The sequence below is a fragment of the Ochotona curzoniae genome, unplaced genomic scaffold (assembly GCF_017591425.1).
Source record: "Ochotona curzoniae isolate NIBS_2020 unplaced genomic scaffold, NIBS_Ocur_1.0 contig_4751, whole genome shotgun sequence".
Classification (NCBI taxonomy): domain Eukaryota; kingdom Metazoa; phylum Chordata; class Mammalia; order Lagomorpha; family Ochotonidae; genus Ochotona; species Ochotona curzoniae.
This window is the reverse complement of record NW_024466377.1, coordinates 186,766-200,672: the sequence shown is the minus strand read 5'-3', so window position 1 is coordinate 200,672 and position 13,907 is coordinate 186,766. Positions and strand designations below refer to the sequence as shown.

The following is a 13,907-nucleotide window of genomic DNA, read 5'->3' as shown; positions in this document are numbered from 1 at the left end:
CAGTGAGTGTGGGGCCTCCTTGGAGATCATACAGCTGACTTGGACTTGACACTCCCTGCCCTATCCAGCACCTTGTTACAGTCCTGCCCAGCACAGCAGCCTGGGGACAGTCAGAGGGGGAGCTCTGGCTCAGAACTGGGTGCCTATATTTCCCACCTCGTGAGCCTAGAGCATCATAAGTAAAACTGCTGTTAGCTGGGTCACCTGCACTCAGGTTTCTGCCAGAGTGCCCCCTTATCATGTGCAGCCAGGGCCCAGGTGTGCTCACGTGACCATCCTTCAGGGGAGGCTAAGGCCTGGGTGGGCGTTGTCTCCCCTCCTATGGCCAGAATGTGACCTGGGGCGGTAGTGTCAGCACCCACCTGAGCCATATGCAGATGTTCTGCCCACTCTAGACTGTCCCAACCCTCCCTGTGCCCAAGGGCTCCCCTAGCACATCTGTGGTCCTTGGTTCCCACAGTGACCCTAGCGCTGCAACTGCTCAAGCTGTGGGCTCGGTTCCCCCACTTAGCCCTGCTGGTCCAGGGCTCAATCCTGCACCCTCTCACCATTGCCACTTACTTCCTGGGTGCCCTATCTCCATTCCAGACTGCAAAGGTGGTCCATGTGGAGCTACGTCTCCACTTGTCTCCAGCTCAGAGACTTACCCTCATCCCCCGACTCATGGTCAAAGCCAGCCCCACAGTGTCACTTCTCACTGACATCCTGGCTCCCCCTGCTCCTGCACTGAATGCCTGGGCAACCTCCTTGGGATCTACCCTCCCATGTCAACCCTCTCTCACCCATCCCCACTGCCACAGCCTGAAGCCCTGGGTGTCCTCCTTGCCCCCTCCTTCTCATTCCCTTGATGCCGTCCAGGGGAAGTGCTGTGCATCCATCTCCAGAAGGATCCAGAACCTCTTCTCTCCCACCCTGCCCATGCCCAAACCCATAACAGTGACTGGCATCCCTGCCTGGACACAGCAGGAGCCCCTAGAGCTTTGTCCCCCACCTTGTAGTCTCTCAGTCCCGTCCTGACACAGCAGCCAGGGTGGTCCCTGGACAGTAGATGGTGCACACATCCCTTCTCTGCTCAGAGCTGTCTCATGATCCCACCTCATTCAGAGTCAGGGCTGAGCATTACAGTTAAGTGGATGGCAGTGTCCTGACCAGCCTTCCTGATGGCTCCCTGCTCTGTGTGCAGCCTAGCTCCTGCCCAGGGCATTTGCACTGGCCGTCCCATTCCCACACAGCACCTGCCCAGACACCTTTGCTGGTGACTCATTTTGTCCTTCCAACCTTCCTCAGGATCACCCCCTTAGGGCAGTGTACGCTGACCATGGTGGTGAGACAGCCACTGCCCCAGCCCTCACAACCACTATGGACCAACTTGCCCAGCACTGGGTCTGGCCCACAGTAATGAGAGTTTAGTGATGAGTGTGTAGCACCTGCCCCTTCTAGAACTGGTGGCTTCATTAGTGTAGCTGAGACAGAGGCTACTTGTGTCTGCTGCAGAGTGCTGTTCTCTCCTGCTGGTGTCCAAGAGGCCTGTGCTTTCTCACAAGTGTCTACTGCCCTCCTGCCTCTCTCCCTCCCACACTGCCTCCTGCACACACAGAGGTGAAGGCCACCAGAGCTCACACAGAGGAAGAGCAGGTGCAATCAGCCAACAACACTAAGGAACAGAATGAATACAGGAAGACAGGAGCAAGTGCTGAATGTAAGCCTGAGTTTTGACTGTCCTGGCCTCGTGCAGCATCCACATACTTGGTTCCATGAGATAGGACAGCATGGCCACAGCTGGGTCCTGTGATGGCAGGTGTTGGTGGGCACATTCTACCAGAGAGACCAGGACACTGAGGCAGTTGAGCCAGGTTGGCAGTGACCACAACAAAGACTGTTGGGCTTGGGATACCGGGGCAAAAACCTGTCCTCACCCAGAGCCTCCCAGCCTCTCCTGTCTGACCTGCAGGTGATCAACACAGCAAACACATGGCTTGTAGCAGGTTCTTGGTACTTCTGTTTATTTTCTCTGTCCAATTTTTGAAATTTTTGAAATATCCTTTTAATTTTCTCATGAACCACTCATGACTGGAGTTGGATAAAATTGTTTGATGTTCAGATTTGCACAAGGAAGAATGAAGCTGCAGCAGGGGCACCTGCCTTGAGACAGAGATGGAGGTGCCCACGCTGCCCTGGGAGGGCCAGGCTCCCACCTCACACTGTGCCCACAGGAACACACTCAGATGTCTTTACAGGAAGGGAGGGCAGGGCTTTTTGAAGACACCAGGATGAGGACTTGAGCAAGATTCTATCCCTCTGTCCCAAACAAGGCAATTTTCTCACACTACAGAAACAAGGTGACAAATTCAGGTCACTACACATGGATCAGGAACAGCACAGCACACATGAAAATGTGCAAATGCAAGGAATTCCCCAGGACCTCTGTGTCTCCTCACCCTGCCCCCCTCCCTTCCAGGTTTCACCTTTCAAGCTGTGAGAGAGCAGTCAGAGCCCCGGGCACTGTATCAACCTGGGAGAACCAATCAGGACTTGGTGAGACCCCTGGTGATATGGCTGAGGGAGGAGCTACAGGGTGGGTGGGGCAGCTTCCCCATGCGTATCTGGCTATGGCAAGGGTCTTGGGGACTCCCACACCCCCAAACACACCCCAGTGCTTACCTGCAGCCCTAGTGTAATTCCCTCCTTCCCCACCTGGGAGAGAAAACAAGTAGTGAGAGTCAGGGAGAAAGCAGGGCCTGAGGACCTGCCTAGAGGGAGCCCAGAGGATACTAGCATGTGGCTACAGACCCAGGAAAGGATCAGAAGGCACCTCTCCTGGAGGTGTGTCCTCAGCTGGGACCTCCCCCTGGCCTGGGGCTGCTGGAGCTCAGGTTCTCATGAGCAGAGTCATCCCTGTGGAGTGTTCATGGTGCACCTTCATTTGGGCATCACACCAGAACCAGTGTGAGCACTTGGGGCCCAGCTGGGGATGTAGGTGTGTGTGCATGTTGCTTCCCAGGAACGGGGTAGGGGGACCTTCTCCTTAGGGAACAGCAGACTCAGACCCAGCCCTCACCCTGCCCTACCTGAGCGCTTCCTCTTTATCATCACAACAGTGACCACAGCTCCAATGAGCACAGCTGCCACGAGGACCAGGCCAGCGATGACTCCCCACATGGGCACAGTGGGCTGAGGAGGCTCTGAGAGGGGAAGAGAGGGTGAGGGGCTCTGACCCCAGGTCTCAGCCCCGCCCCTGCTGAAGACTCCATCCGTCCCTCCCTCCTTACCCCATCTCAGGGTGAGGGGCTCAGGCAGCCCCTCATGCTCTATGTGGCATGTGTATCTCTGTTCTTCTCCAGAAGGCACCAGCACAGCTGCCCACTTCTGGAAGTTTCCATCCCCTGCAGGCCTGGTCTCCACCAGCTCCATGTCCTGGGTCAGGTCCTCCCCATCTCGCTGCCAGGTCAGTGTGATGTCCTTGGGGTAGAAGCCCAGGGCCCAGCACCTCAGGGTGGCCTTCTGGTCATAGACTGGGTGCTGTGTTACATGTACTGTGGGTGGGTCTGAGGGAAAATTTGGACAATTCAGGCCTTTCATGTTTTTCACCAGACACCAAAGCTGCACTCAGTGACCCTCCTGAGAGTGGACAGGAGGACAGGGATGGGGGAGCAGTGCTAACTCAGACCTGGCCTGGATAAAGACAATGGGATCATCTGTTGTTGCAAAGATGTAGATAAAGAATCAGGTATGGTTCAGGCTGGGAGGACCCGGGTCTTTGACAGGATGGAAAGGATTTGGTGTTGTCCTGAGTGGAGGCTGAGAGACTGAGAAACCCTGGCGTGAATCTTCCCAGTGCATTGGCCTGAGGCTGAGGACAGGCCTGGGAGGGGTCACAGCTCACAGGACCAGTGGGAGTCCAGGGCACCAAGAGGATTCCTTTCAGAACCGTCTACGCCTGTACAACCCAGGTCCCTCTTCTATACTGAGGGAAGGGAGGACATCCATGCTGTGATCATGAGGAGAGGGGGACACAGTCTTGGGTTCCACTTTCCTCCCATCCTGCACACCCCCAGCCCTAAGCTTAGGAGGTGGATGAGGGCTACCCCTACCTGCCCTGCACACCTGTGCGCTGTAGTTTCTCCTTTCCCAACTCCAGGAATCTGCTCAGCCACTTCACACAGTGCCCCTCCATGTATGCTCTGTGCTGCTCAGCCGCAGCTGCTTCTTCCCACTTGCGCTTGGTGATCTGAGCTTCCTTGTCAGCAGCAGTCCAGGTGTGCAGGTCCTCATTCAGGACGATGTAGTCCTTGCCATCATAGGCAAACTTCCTGTACCCGCGGAGGAAGAGCCCATCTGCCCCGACCTCGCAGCCGAAGAGATGCTGGAGCGTGTGAGAGACTGTCCCCGCCCGCGGTCAGCCCTGGCCAGGCAGCTGCGCCCCCGCCCTCACCGACCCGCGAGGATTTCAGCGGAAACCGAAAACAAAACCCGCGGGCTCCTCCCGCCGAGGGTCTCCGCGGGGCGCGCAGTCTCGGGGTGGGGGACCTCGGCCCCAGGGACCCGGAGCGCCCAGGGCGCACGTGTGGAGGGCTCGGGTCACTCACCGGCCTCGCTCTGGTTGTAGTAGCTACGCAGGTCACTCATGTAGCCGCGGAAATCCTGTGTGTGCTTCTCAGCGAGCTGTGTGAGGCTGTCCACGTACTCCTGCTCCACCTGCTGCATCCACGGTAGTTCTACCCTCGGGTTCTCGGCGTCGCTGTCGAAGCGTCCGAACTGCGTGTCGTCCACGTAGCCCACGGCGAAGAAGCGGGGCTCCCCGAGGCCGGGCCGGGACACTCCGGTGATGAAATACATCAGGGAGTGGGAGCCTGGGGGAGAGAGGGGCTGAGACCAGGGCCGAGCCCTGCCCTGAGTCGTATGCCGAGTTCGCAGTTCCCTGGAGTGGCCAGGGAGGAATGATCCGTGGGGTTACGAGACGGATGGACAAGGGGAAGGGTCTGGGTGTTTGTGGGCAGGACGCCAGGCGCGATGTGAGGAAGTCTGCTCCGGGTCGGGGAGTCCGGCGTCCGCGGTTCCTGTGTCCCTTCCACGCGCTCCCCTCGCTCCTGCCCCGCAGAGCCCGTCTCCCTCCCGACCCGCACTCACCCGCCCGGGTCTCGGTCAGGGCCAGGGCCCCCGCCAGCAGCAGGAGGAGGGTCCAGGGCGCCATGGACTCCATCCTGGGAGTCTGGGGAGACACGGATCCCTGACGCGCCCGGTAGACTTTATACCCGGGAAGGCTCTGCGCTGACTTATCCTCCCGGAAGCCGGCTGCCCTAGGGGAGTGCGACCTAGGTTTGTGCCTCTAGTCCCGTCGGAGGTTATCAGCCACTTCTTATGTTTTTCGGAATTAGTGATGACCCCAAAGAGAAAAGGAACTTGGGCTAAATGTACCAATAACCTCAAATGAATGAAAACTTTAAATGAATACCGTTTTTAAGAGAAATAACTATTTCGAAAATAAACAGGATAGTGAGAATTCATTTTCACACTGTCTCTTTGCAGCTCCTTTTGTCTGTTTAGGTAGAAGATTACTGGATTTTCACTTTTGCTCTACATTTAACCTCTACCTCCCCGTTGTAGTATATGAAGAAAGAAACTCAGCATCAAACATGTAGGAAGAATACCTTAATAATGTATTCAAATAATTGTGACTATTCATCTTTGATCATACACTAAAGTGATCAAGTGCCAGCTTTTAAGGTTATTTGTAAGGGAGAAGCTGAAGCCCTACTGTGGGATATTTGATTTTCTGGTGTGTTAAAACTCACGGGTTCATCCTGCACACTGAATGGGTTTTACTAATGCATGACTTCAGAAAGTACTGTAACACACTGTGTGATCATATTACTTAGGTTTTCTCCTGTTGACACTTAATTTGAAAATTAGTTATGTTTTGTAATATCACAAATTCTAAGAGAAAAGGTTGCAAGTATTTGGAAACTGTAAAATTTATGATGGTGGATACAAGTTTTCAAAACTTCTGTTTTCCTTTTTTAGAGCTTACATGGTATATTTGAAAAAAAAAACAGAAAAAACAGTGAGTTACACTGTGGAGAGATACTCAGCATTGTGTACATTTCAAAGTGCCTTGTTTCTGCACTTGCTCAGACACAGTTAGATACTACTCTGGTATTTTCTCACTTCACTTTCTTTTTTCTTCTCTCCTTTGTTTCTTTGGAGACAGGGCAGGGGGAGGCATGCCAGCCAGCTGGGCTGGGGGTGGCAGTGAGCCCTACTCCATGGACTGGGGTCTGAGGTTGCTGCCTGGCTCTGCTGTGTGGCCTGGATCAGCTGTGAGCTGTGGCTGTGGGACGAAGCTGGGGTGTTGCTGCCCGTGTTCTCTCCATGATCAAGAGGCTGTTCACATGATCAAGAGGCCTCTTTAGCATTGTACCTGATCTCACAGATGGCCTTGGCATTGACAAGCAAACGGTGATTTCACATTCTGATGGTTCAAAGACGCATCAGGGCCTCAGATGTCAGGGACCAGAGCTGGTGGCTGCTTGTCCTGGTCGTGACTCACTTGTACCCTGTTAGGCTGCTCCCTTTTCTGACTTAACACAAACAAAAGGACCAAAAAAAAAAAAAGGGGGGGGGGCGGGGGCAGAACAAAGCTGGATCTGGGGAAAGGTTAGGCTGGGCAGGTCTACAACACCCATAGGTCTGCATGTGAACTGGGTTAGGAGGAGAGTCAGGCTGGGCTAAGCAACCACATTCGTTGGTACATGTATGAGGCAGAGTAAGTGCAGGCTGATTGGGCTTTAAGGCAGCATCAGCTGGCAAGTACTGGGACTGGGGGTAAGTCCTGTCAGGCTATACTGCAGAACTACCTGGAAAGTTCAAGATCCAAGGCTGAGAGTGGGCCTAGCAGGGAAACTGTGGGCACCGTTCTGATGGATTGTAGCTCCCACCAGTGAGCATGAGAATGAGGTCTGGGGGTGGGTCTGACTGGACAAGCAGTAGCACCTGACAGTGTTAGTATGGGCTGGTAGCAGGGTCGACCTGGCTGAAGAAGGCTGCAACACCCATGGCTGTGTATGAGAACTGAATGGGATGTGGGTGGGATGACTGGACCAGTCTGGTACACATACCAGCATGCACAGGAATCAGGGCAGGGGGTGGACATGGTCAGAGTTATAGGGGTCACTCTGATTAGGCTGCAGTTCCTGATGATATGTGTGAGGGCTGAGTGTGTGTTGAGCAAGTTTAGTTGGGGTCATAGCATCCATTGGCTCCTATATGAGATGGGGCTGCAGAAAGAATTGATTGGGTAACTGCAACCACCAGTGTATGTGTTCATGCTGATGTGGGTGACAGACTGAGCCAGATCCCCATACCTATGACTTTGGAATTTCTCAAGTAATATCCTACAGAAGCTGAAGAATCTGTTCTTTCCTAACTTTGGATTTGCAATTTCCAAGCATCACTTTGCTCTTTTTTGTTCAGTTTAGCAGCCATATGAACACCATCCATCTATAAGACAGCATTATTCTCAAAGGTATGATTCAAATTAGGAAGTGGTTGTACCAAAAAATGGGCAAAATAACTGATGGTTGATATTTAAGATAGAAATTTGTTCAATGTGAAAAACATGCATTTATTGTGAAATCAAAACTGTGAAGTGAATTTACTAGTCATTCAAAAAAAATCCCTAAGAATTACATATTCTGATGAGATGCAAGATGAGAAAATGACAGAAAAGAAGTCATTGGGTTGAACCGGCACATTTCATTTTCTCACCAAGTTGCGCATACAGTTATTTGCAAAAATGACCATCACAGCAAAGGAACAACACAACAACACAAAATAAAACCCCTCTTAAAAAAAGGACCTAAAAACATCCTTCCAAAGAGACCAAAATCGACATGCATATGTGTGTATAAATTGTTACCATTCAATACAAATGCTATCCTGTAGAAGGATTAAAATACAGAGGTCAAAGAAAACCAAAACAAAACAAAAACTGTGCAACATTTTAAGCCATTAAAGCACCAAAACAAACACACAAACTAACAACTCCATCCAAAATCACTACTTTGAACAACATACACAAAAAACATTGATCAAACTCAAGATGTAAAACATCTGGACTAATACATTGTTCTCTGCTTGGCAGACTTTTTCTTCAACTTAAATGTCTCTTCTTATCCCTAAAAAGAAAAATCTTCAAGTGTTAACTATAAAGCAGGCACATTCTTCAAGCAATTTGCTGTTAAGGAAGCCAATCTCTATAGGACTGAACAAGGAACTAAAAATGAAGTCAAATAGGGAGATAGCTGCAGAGATAAAACTGACAAACTGCAGTTGGACAAAGTAATGAAACTGCTACCCTAGCTCCGTGGTCTTTTATTGTTTTACAGGCAGAAGCCAATACACCGAGGCATTTGCTGCTTTAGCACTCCCTTTGATATGCTAAAATTGACATAGCCAGCAACAGGCATACATAGAATTCCAAGGGAAAAAAGAAACACTTAGAAATCGACACTGGACGCTAGTTAAAGCAATCTTTTAAAAAGTGTCTACCACTATCAGTGAATCATTTTTAAAATGGTTATAAAATATAATCATTCTTGTAAGCTAAGCACTGAAACTTTGTCCAAAGTTTAGTTACTCCTGTCCTTTAGCTGCTTTTGCAAGGAAGTCTATATTCACCAAGTGGTGACTGACGTGTTTACTATAATCTTTTTCCTTTCTTAAAGAATAATCACAAAAGATACAAAATTTCCCCAGATCCTTTGGTGGCCAAAGCTTCCTTCATGTCATTTTTTTTTTCCCAGTGTGTAAAGTAAAATTTATTTGAGAGAGAGTGGTCTCCTGTCATAGTGACAGTAGGATTTATGTATTTATTGGAAAGGCTAGAAGATAGAAACATCTTCTGTCCACTGGTTCACTCCCCAAGTAACTGCAATGGCCAGAGCTGAGCCAATTCAAAGCCAGGAGCCAGGAGCTTCTTCCAGGTCTCCCATGTGGGTGCAGGGTCCCCAAGGCTTTGGGCCATCTCTGCTGCTTTCCCAGGTCACAGGCAGGCAGCTGCTGGAAGTGGAGCAGCTGGAATAAAAACCTACAACCATATTGGATGCCAAGCTTACAGGTAGAGAATCAGCCCGTTGAGCCACCATGCTTGCCCCGACAATTAGGGCTATTTTGATTTAACCCTTATGTATCATATACGGTAAGGATCAAGCTTCATTCTGAGAAATCTCAGAATCAGAATCCCATTGCCAGCTACAATATAATCTGCTTCTGTGACTCTTACTTTGTTTGGCTAAAGAAACTGAGCTTGCAAGCTAAAAGTCTAAGTAACCTTTAGCCTCAATTCTCATGAATCAAGGTCCAAGTCTGGTTATCTCACAGAAGGCTCCAAGTAATTAAGCAGGTAGTTACCTTAATTGCTGGACCGGAAAAGAGCCAGGCATGGGCTGTCCAGCCGAGATTGGTAGGGAATGTGTGGCACATCCCCCCTCACCTTGTAGGATATTATGGATTGAGTTGTTGCTGTCATTGCTGATCCAGGTACAACAATTTCTATTTCAGGATGTACTGAAAACTGTCTTTTCTCCATTGAATTATCTTGAAACTTTTACCAAAAGCTGATTGAAAAAGAAGTGTGGCGCCATAGCGGGATTCTCTTCTGCTAGAGCAATCTATGTATCTAACCTTAAACTACCATCGTGTTCTACTGATTAGTTCCTTGATAATAGGTTTTGAAATAAGTCTTCCGATTTTGTTCTACTTTCTTCAAAACTATCTATTCTTGGTCTTATATTTTTTTCTGAAAATATAGAAGTCAACGTGTCAATTAAAAATTGAGCCACAGGGCCCCGGAGCAGTGGCGCAAGTGGTTAAGGTCCTCACCTTGCATGCCCAGGATCCCATATGGGCGCTGGTTCTATCCCAGCAGCCCCGCTTCCCTTCCAGCTCCCTGCCTGTGGCCTGGGAAAGCAGTTGAGGACGGCCCAAAGCTTTGGGACCCTGCACCCACGCGGGAGGCCCGGAAGAGGCTCCTGGCTTCAGACCGGCATAGTATCGATCTTGGGGAGTGAATCATCGGATGGAAGATCTTCCTCTCTGTCTCTCCTCTCTGTATATCCGCCTTTCCAATAAAAACATAATAAAAATAAATCTTTAAAAAAAATTGAGCCACAAAAGGTTTCATTTGGATTACATTAAATTTAGAGATGATTTTCATTATAATGAATTTTCCGATTCATACATGATACAATCCCCAGTGTTTGTCTTTTGTTACTTCTTTTTGCACCATTTTGTAGTTTTGAGGATAGATTTGCGCCTTTTTTATTGAAGAGAAACAATTTAAAAAAATTTTTGTTTTTGATAAATTTTATTTAGATAATTAGGATGCAAAGGGTCAAGGGCTATAGGAAAATGGGGAGAACATTGTTTCCACATTCTCTTTTTTTTTCCTTCCTGCCACTGGGGGAATGGAGGCACAAGGGGAGAAGCCACATCCAGCCTCCCAAATGCCTCTGTATGCTGGGATGGAGGACAGCCACCTGACACCATCCCAGAATCCCTGCTGTCGGGTGAGCTCAAAGGGTCCAGCTCAAGAAGTTTTGATAGTTCCACAATTCTGAATTATTGGTGATCTTGCCACTCCAAGCACGACGAAATCTTTCCAGAATCCATTGATTGACACAGAGTCTCCATTTGCCCAGATATTTACAGCCAACATTTGGTTGTGGTAGTTGACCAATTTGTTCTGTCCTCTGTCCTCTGTTATGGTATCCCATGTCCTCTGCAGGCTCCAATGTGCTGCCATATTTCCAGTGTGCACCTGAATATGCCGTCCACTGCTCTAAGCTACTGAGGAAATCCAGCTATGACACATGCACTCCATGGTCAGACCATGGAACCTGCAATTCTTTCCATGATTGGGGTTCTGAGTCCAGCGATTTAGTTTGAGGGATCCCCAAATAAACTTCATCTGAGGTGATCCCAGACCTGATTCTTGTGTGTGCTTGCCAATACAAGGTTCGGCAAAGTCTGTTGCACATACTAGTAGTTGCAATTGCTGGGTCAGTTCTGTCTCCAGCCCTATCTTCTATGCAAATCAATGAGTGTTGGAGCCCTTCCAGACCCTGCCCAACACACACATCCAGTCCTCACGCAAACCAGTGGGACCTGCAGCCTAGTCAGGGCAACCCACAATAATCCCCACCAGGACTGCCCCCTCTCTTGGTTCCCATGTTGGCAGTATGTACAGCAGACTGGTCCAGTCTGTCCCACATCCTGTTTAGTTCTCACACATGTCAATAGGCACTAAAGCCCAGTTCAACCCAACAAGCACCACTATCCAGTCCACACATTTGCTGGTGGGTGCCACTCTTTCTCTAGCCATGCCTGTGCCAGTCCTGGTTCTCATGCTCACCAGTTGGAGTAGCAACCCAAGAGGGAGGTGCCACTATCTCCCTACTGGGCCCACTCCCACTCCAGGATCTTGTACTCTCCGAGTGGTTCTGCAGTTTAACAGAATGTGTGCCCCCACCCACTCCTGGGATAGCATCTGGCAGCTGTTGCTGTGGCAAAGCCCAACCAACCCACACCCACTCTAGCTTGTGTATATGCACCAGCAGAACAGTCAACCCAACCTGGCTTTCCCCTGATCCAGCTCAGATGCAGGCCAACAGGTGTTGTGGTCCTGCCCGGTCTACTCTGCCCCCATCCCAGCTCTCACACTCTCTAGTGGGAGCAGTGGTCCAGCAGGGGAGCCCCATGCAGGACCCTACTGGGCTCTCCCTCTCCCTCCCTGGTGTCAATGTGCTGGTTTGCCAGTAGGTGCTATTGCGTGGCTAGGCCCAGTCCTCCCCCAATTCCAGCTCATGCTGGTGGGGGCTATAACCTAGCCCAGTACAACCAGCCCCCATCCTGGCCCTCACAAGGGCTCCAACCCATGTGAACTGGGTTGTGTTGTGGCCCAACTTGGCATGACTAACACTCCATTCTGGGCTCAGATTTGCCAGTGAGTGGTATGAACTAGCCCAACCCTATTCACCACCGACCTGTGCCAAATGTATGTTGGTAGGTTCATTACCTGGCCTGGTCTGGGCTGCTCCCTATAATGGTTCTTGCACTCACCTACAGGGACTGTGTCTTGACAGAGGAGTTCCCTAAGCTCCTCCAGTAGAATCCCTCCCAATGTCCAATCTCGGGCAGACCAGTGGGTCTCTGGGCCAGTCCTACTTAGTCCACCTCCTGTCCCAGCAGAAATAGTGAGTGACCTTTCCGGTTTTTACTATTGGGTATATTGGCCTAGCCAAACCTTGTGCACAATCAGACACAGCACACACACAGCTCAGTAGGGGCAGACACCTAGCTTAGCCTTCTTATACTTGATTTTCACGAACACCAGTGGGTGCTGTTGTCTGCCTAGTCTGGCGCACCCCAGTCCACACTTATGCTAAGGGACACTGCTGCCAGCAGCCCCAACTTTGGCCTTCACACTTACCCAGTGGGAACAACAACCCAGTCAGGGCATCCTTTAGCTCCCCAACCAGGCCTGTTTCCAGCCATTGATCTTGTGTCAGTGGTTTCTCTGACCCAGCTGAAGCAATCCCTCACCTGTCTTGGCCTTTGCTGCAGCCTGGCCTGACCCGTTCCGGTGTGGCCACAGTCCCAGTGAGTGCTGGCATCTGGCCTTACTCAATCTGTTCCCATCCTTGGCTCACGCAAACTGGCAGGTGTGACAGACTAGTCAAGCATGTGACCTGTATTCCAGCCTGGTTTCTGCACTCGCCAATGGGCTAAGGTTTGCTTGGCCCTGCCTCGATGCTCCCTTCTAAAACCAACCCACACACTTGTCAACAGATGGAGCTACCTTGCCCAACTTGCCTAACTTGCCTGACCACCAGGTCTGAGCCAAGTGCTCACCAGTGGGAGCTATGATCCCGCAGGGGAGTTTTCCTGGTTCTCCCACTCAGCTCACTCCCAGACCCAGCTCTCACATACGCCAGCAGGTGCCAAGCATTTGCCCTGAATAGCCTGCCCTTCCATCTTGGCCTTTGTATGAGCTAGTAGATGTTGTGGCCTGGCCCATCCTGCCCCACACCCTGTTTTAGGATGCACATGTGGGTGCTGTAGCCTGGATCTGCCCACCCTATTCTCAGCCCCAGTACCCATGAATGTTGGCAAGTTCCATGATCATACCTAGTTCAGCCCATCACCACCAACCCTTGAGCTAACCAGCAGGACTTGCATTTCCACAAGGTTTGGCCCACTTTCCCCCCACAGAATCTACCCCTGGTCCAGGTTCTCTCACTTACTGGTTAGTGCCATGGTCCTGCCTAATGTGACCTGTCCCCTGTTCCCACAATCATCAGGTACTGGGATCTAGCTCTGCTAGACAGGCCCCCAGCCCTATCTTTCCTGTGAGCTGGAGTGTGCGGCGGTCAGCGGTGTTCTGCACTAACAAGTCCATCTCAGGACTCCCATGTGGGCTGGTGCATCAGTGTGATCCATACAGATCTTCCAGTCCCTTTCCTCCAAATCACCAGTTCCAGTTCCCTTACTTACCTGCAAGTACAGTGGCCCTGTTGTTGGGAGTCCCTCAGGATTCATTCCTCACCTACATGCACAGTGGCCTTATGCATGGATGTCCCAATGCAGTGAATTCCTCAACCCCAAGTCCCTAGAGCTTGTCAGTGGGTGGGCAGTGGATGGAGCCCAGCACCCATAGATGCACTGGCTGCAGGAGCTAAGATGGAGCCGGTTGCTTAAGTGGTTGAGTCAGGCTGCGCCCCCTTGCCCATTAGCCAGAAGCGGTTGATGGAGCAGAGGTTCTGCTTTGCATGCCTGGCCTGAGGTAAGATGGAGCTAGCTGCTTTTTAAGCTGTTGGGTCAGGCTGTGTTCCCAGCCCATCAGCCCAATT

The 13,907-nt window shown here is 50.8% G+C and overlaps 1 protein-coding gene across 1 annotated transcript; it reads right to left on the bottom strand.

Annotated features, from left to right (window-relative positions):
• Positions 1 to 2,507: 2,507 nt before the first annotated feature.
• LOC121161227 (patr class I histocompatibility antigen, A-2 alpha chain-like) lies at positions 2,508 to 5,252 on the bottom strand. The gene is made up of 7 exons (XM_040987531.1): positions 5,128 to 5,252; positions 4,587 to 4,850; positions 4,105 to 4,380; positions 3,270 to 3,545; positions 3,069 to 3,182; positions 2,662 to 2,694; positions 2,508 to 2,512 (listed from the first exon to the last, which is right to left on the bottom strand). Exons 1-7 carry the CDS (start codon positions 5,198 to 5,200, stop codon positions 2,508 to 2,510), a joined length of 1,041 nt encoding a protein of 346 aa, XP_040843465.1. The 5' UTR covers positions 5,201 to 5,252.
• Positions 5,253 to 13,907: the final 8,655 nt, after the last annotated feature.

Bases quoted from the DNA above. Each gene is read 5' to 3' on its own strand.
- LOC121161227 (XM_040987531.1), bottom strand. From the start codon at position 5,200: ATGGAGTCCATGGCGCCCTGGACCCTCCTCCTGCTGCTGGCGGGGGCC. The intron at 3,183-3,269 runs GTAAGGAGGGAG...TTCCCCTCTCAG, and splicing joins GCCCCTCACCCTGAGATGGG to AGCCTCCTCAGCCCACTGTG. The intron at 2,695-3,068 runs GTAGGGCAGGGT...TTTCTCTCCCAG, and splicing joins GATAAAGAGGAAGCGCTCAG to GTGGGGAAGGAGGGAATTAC.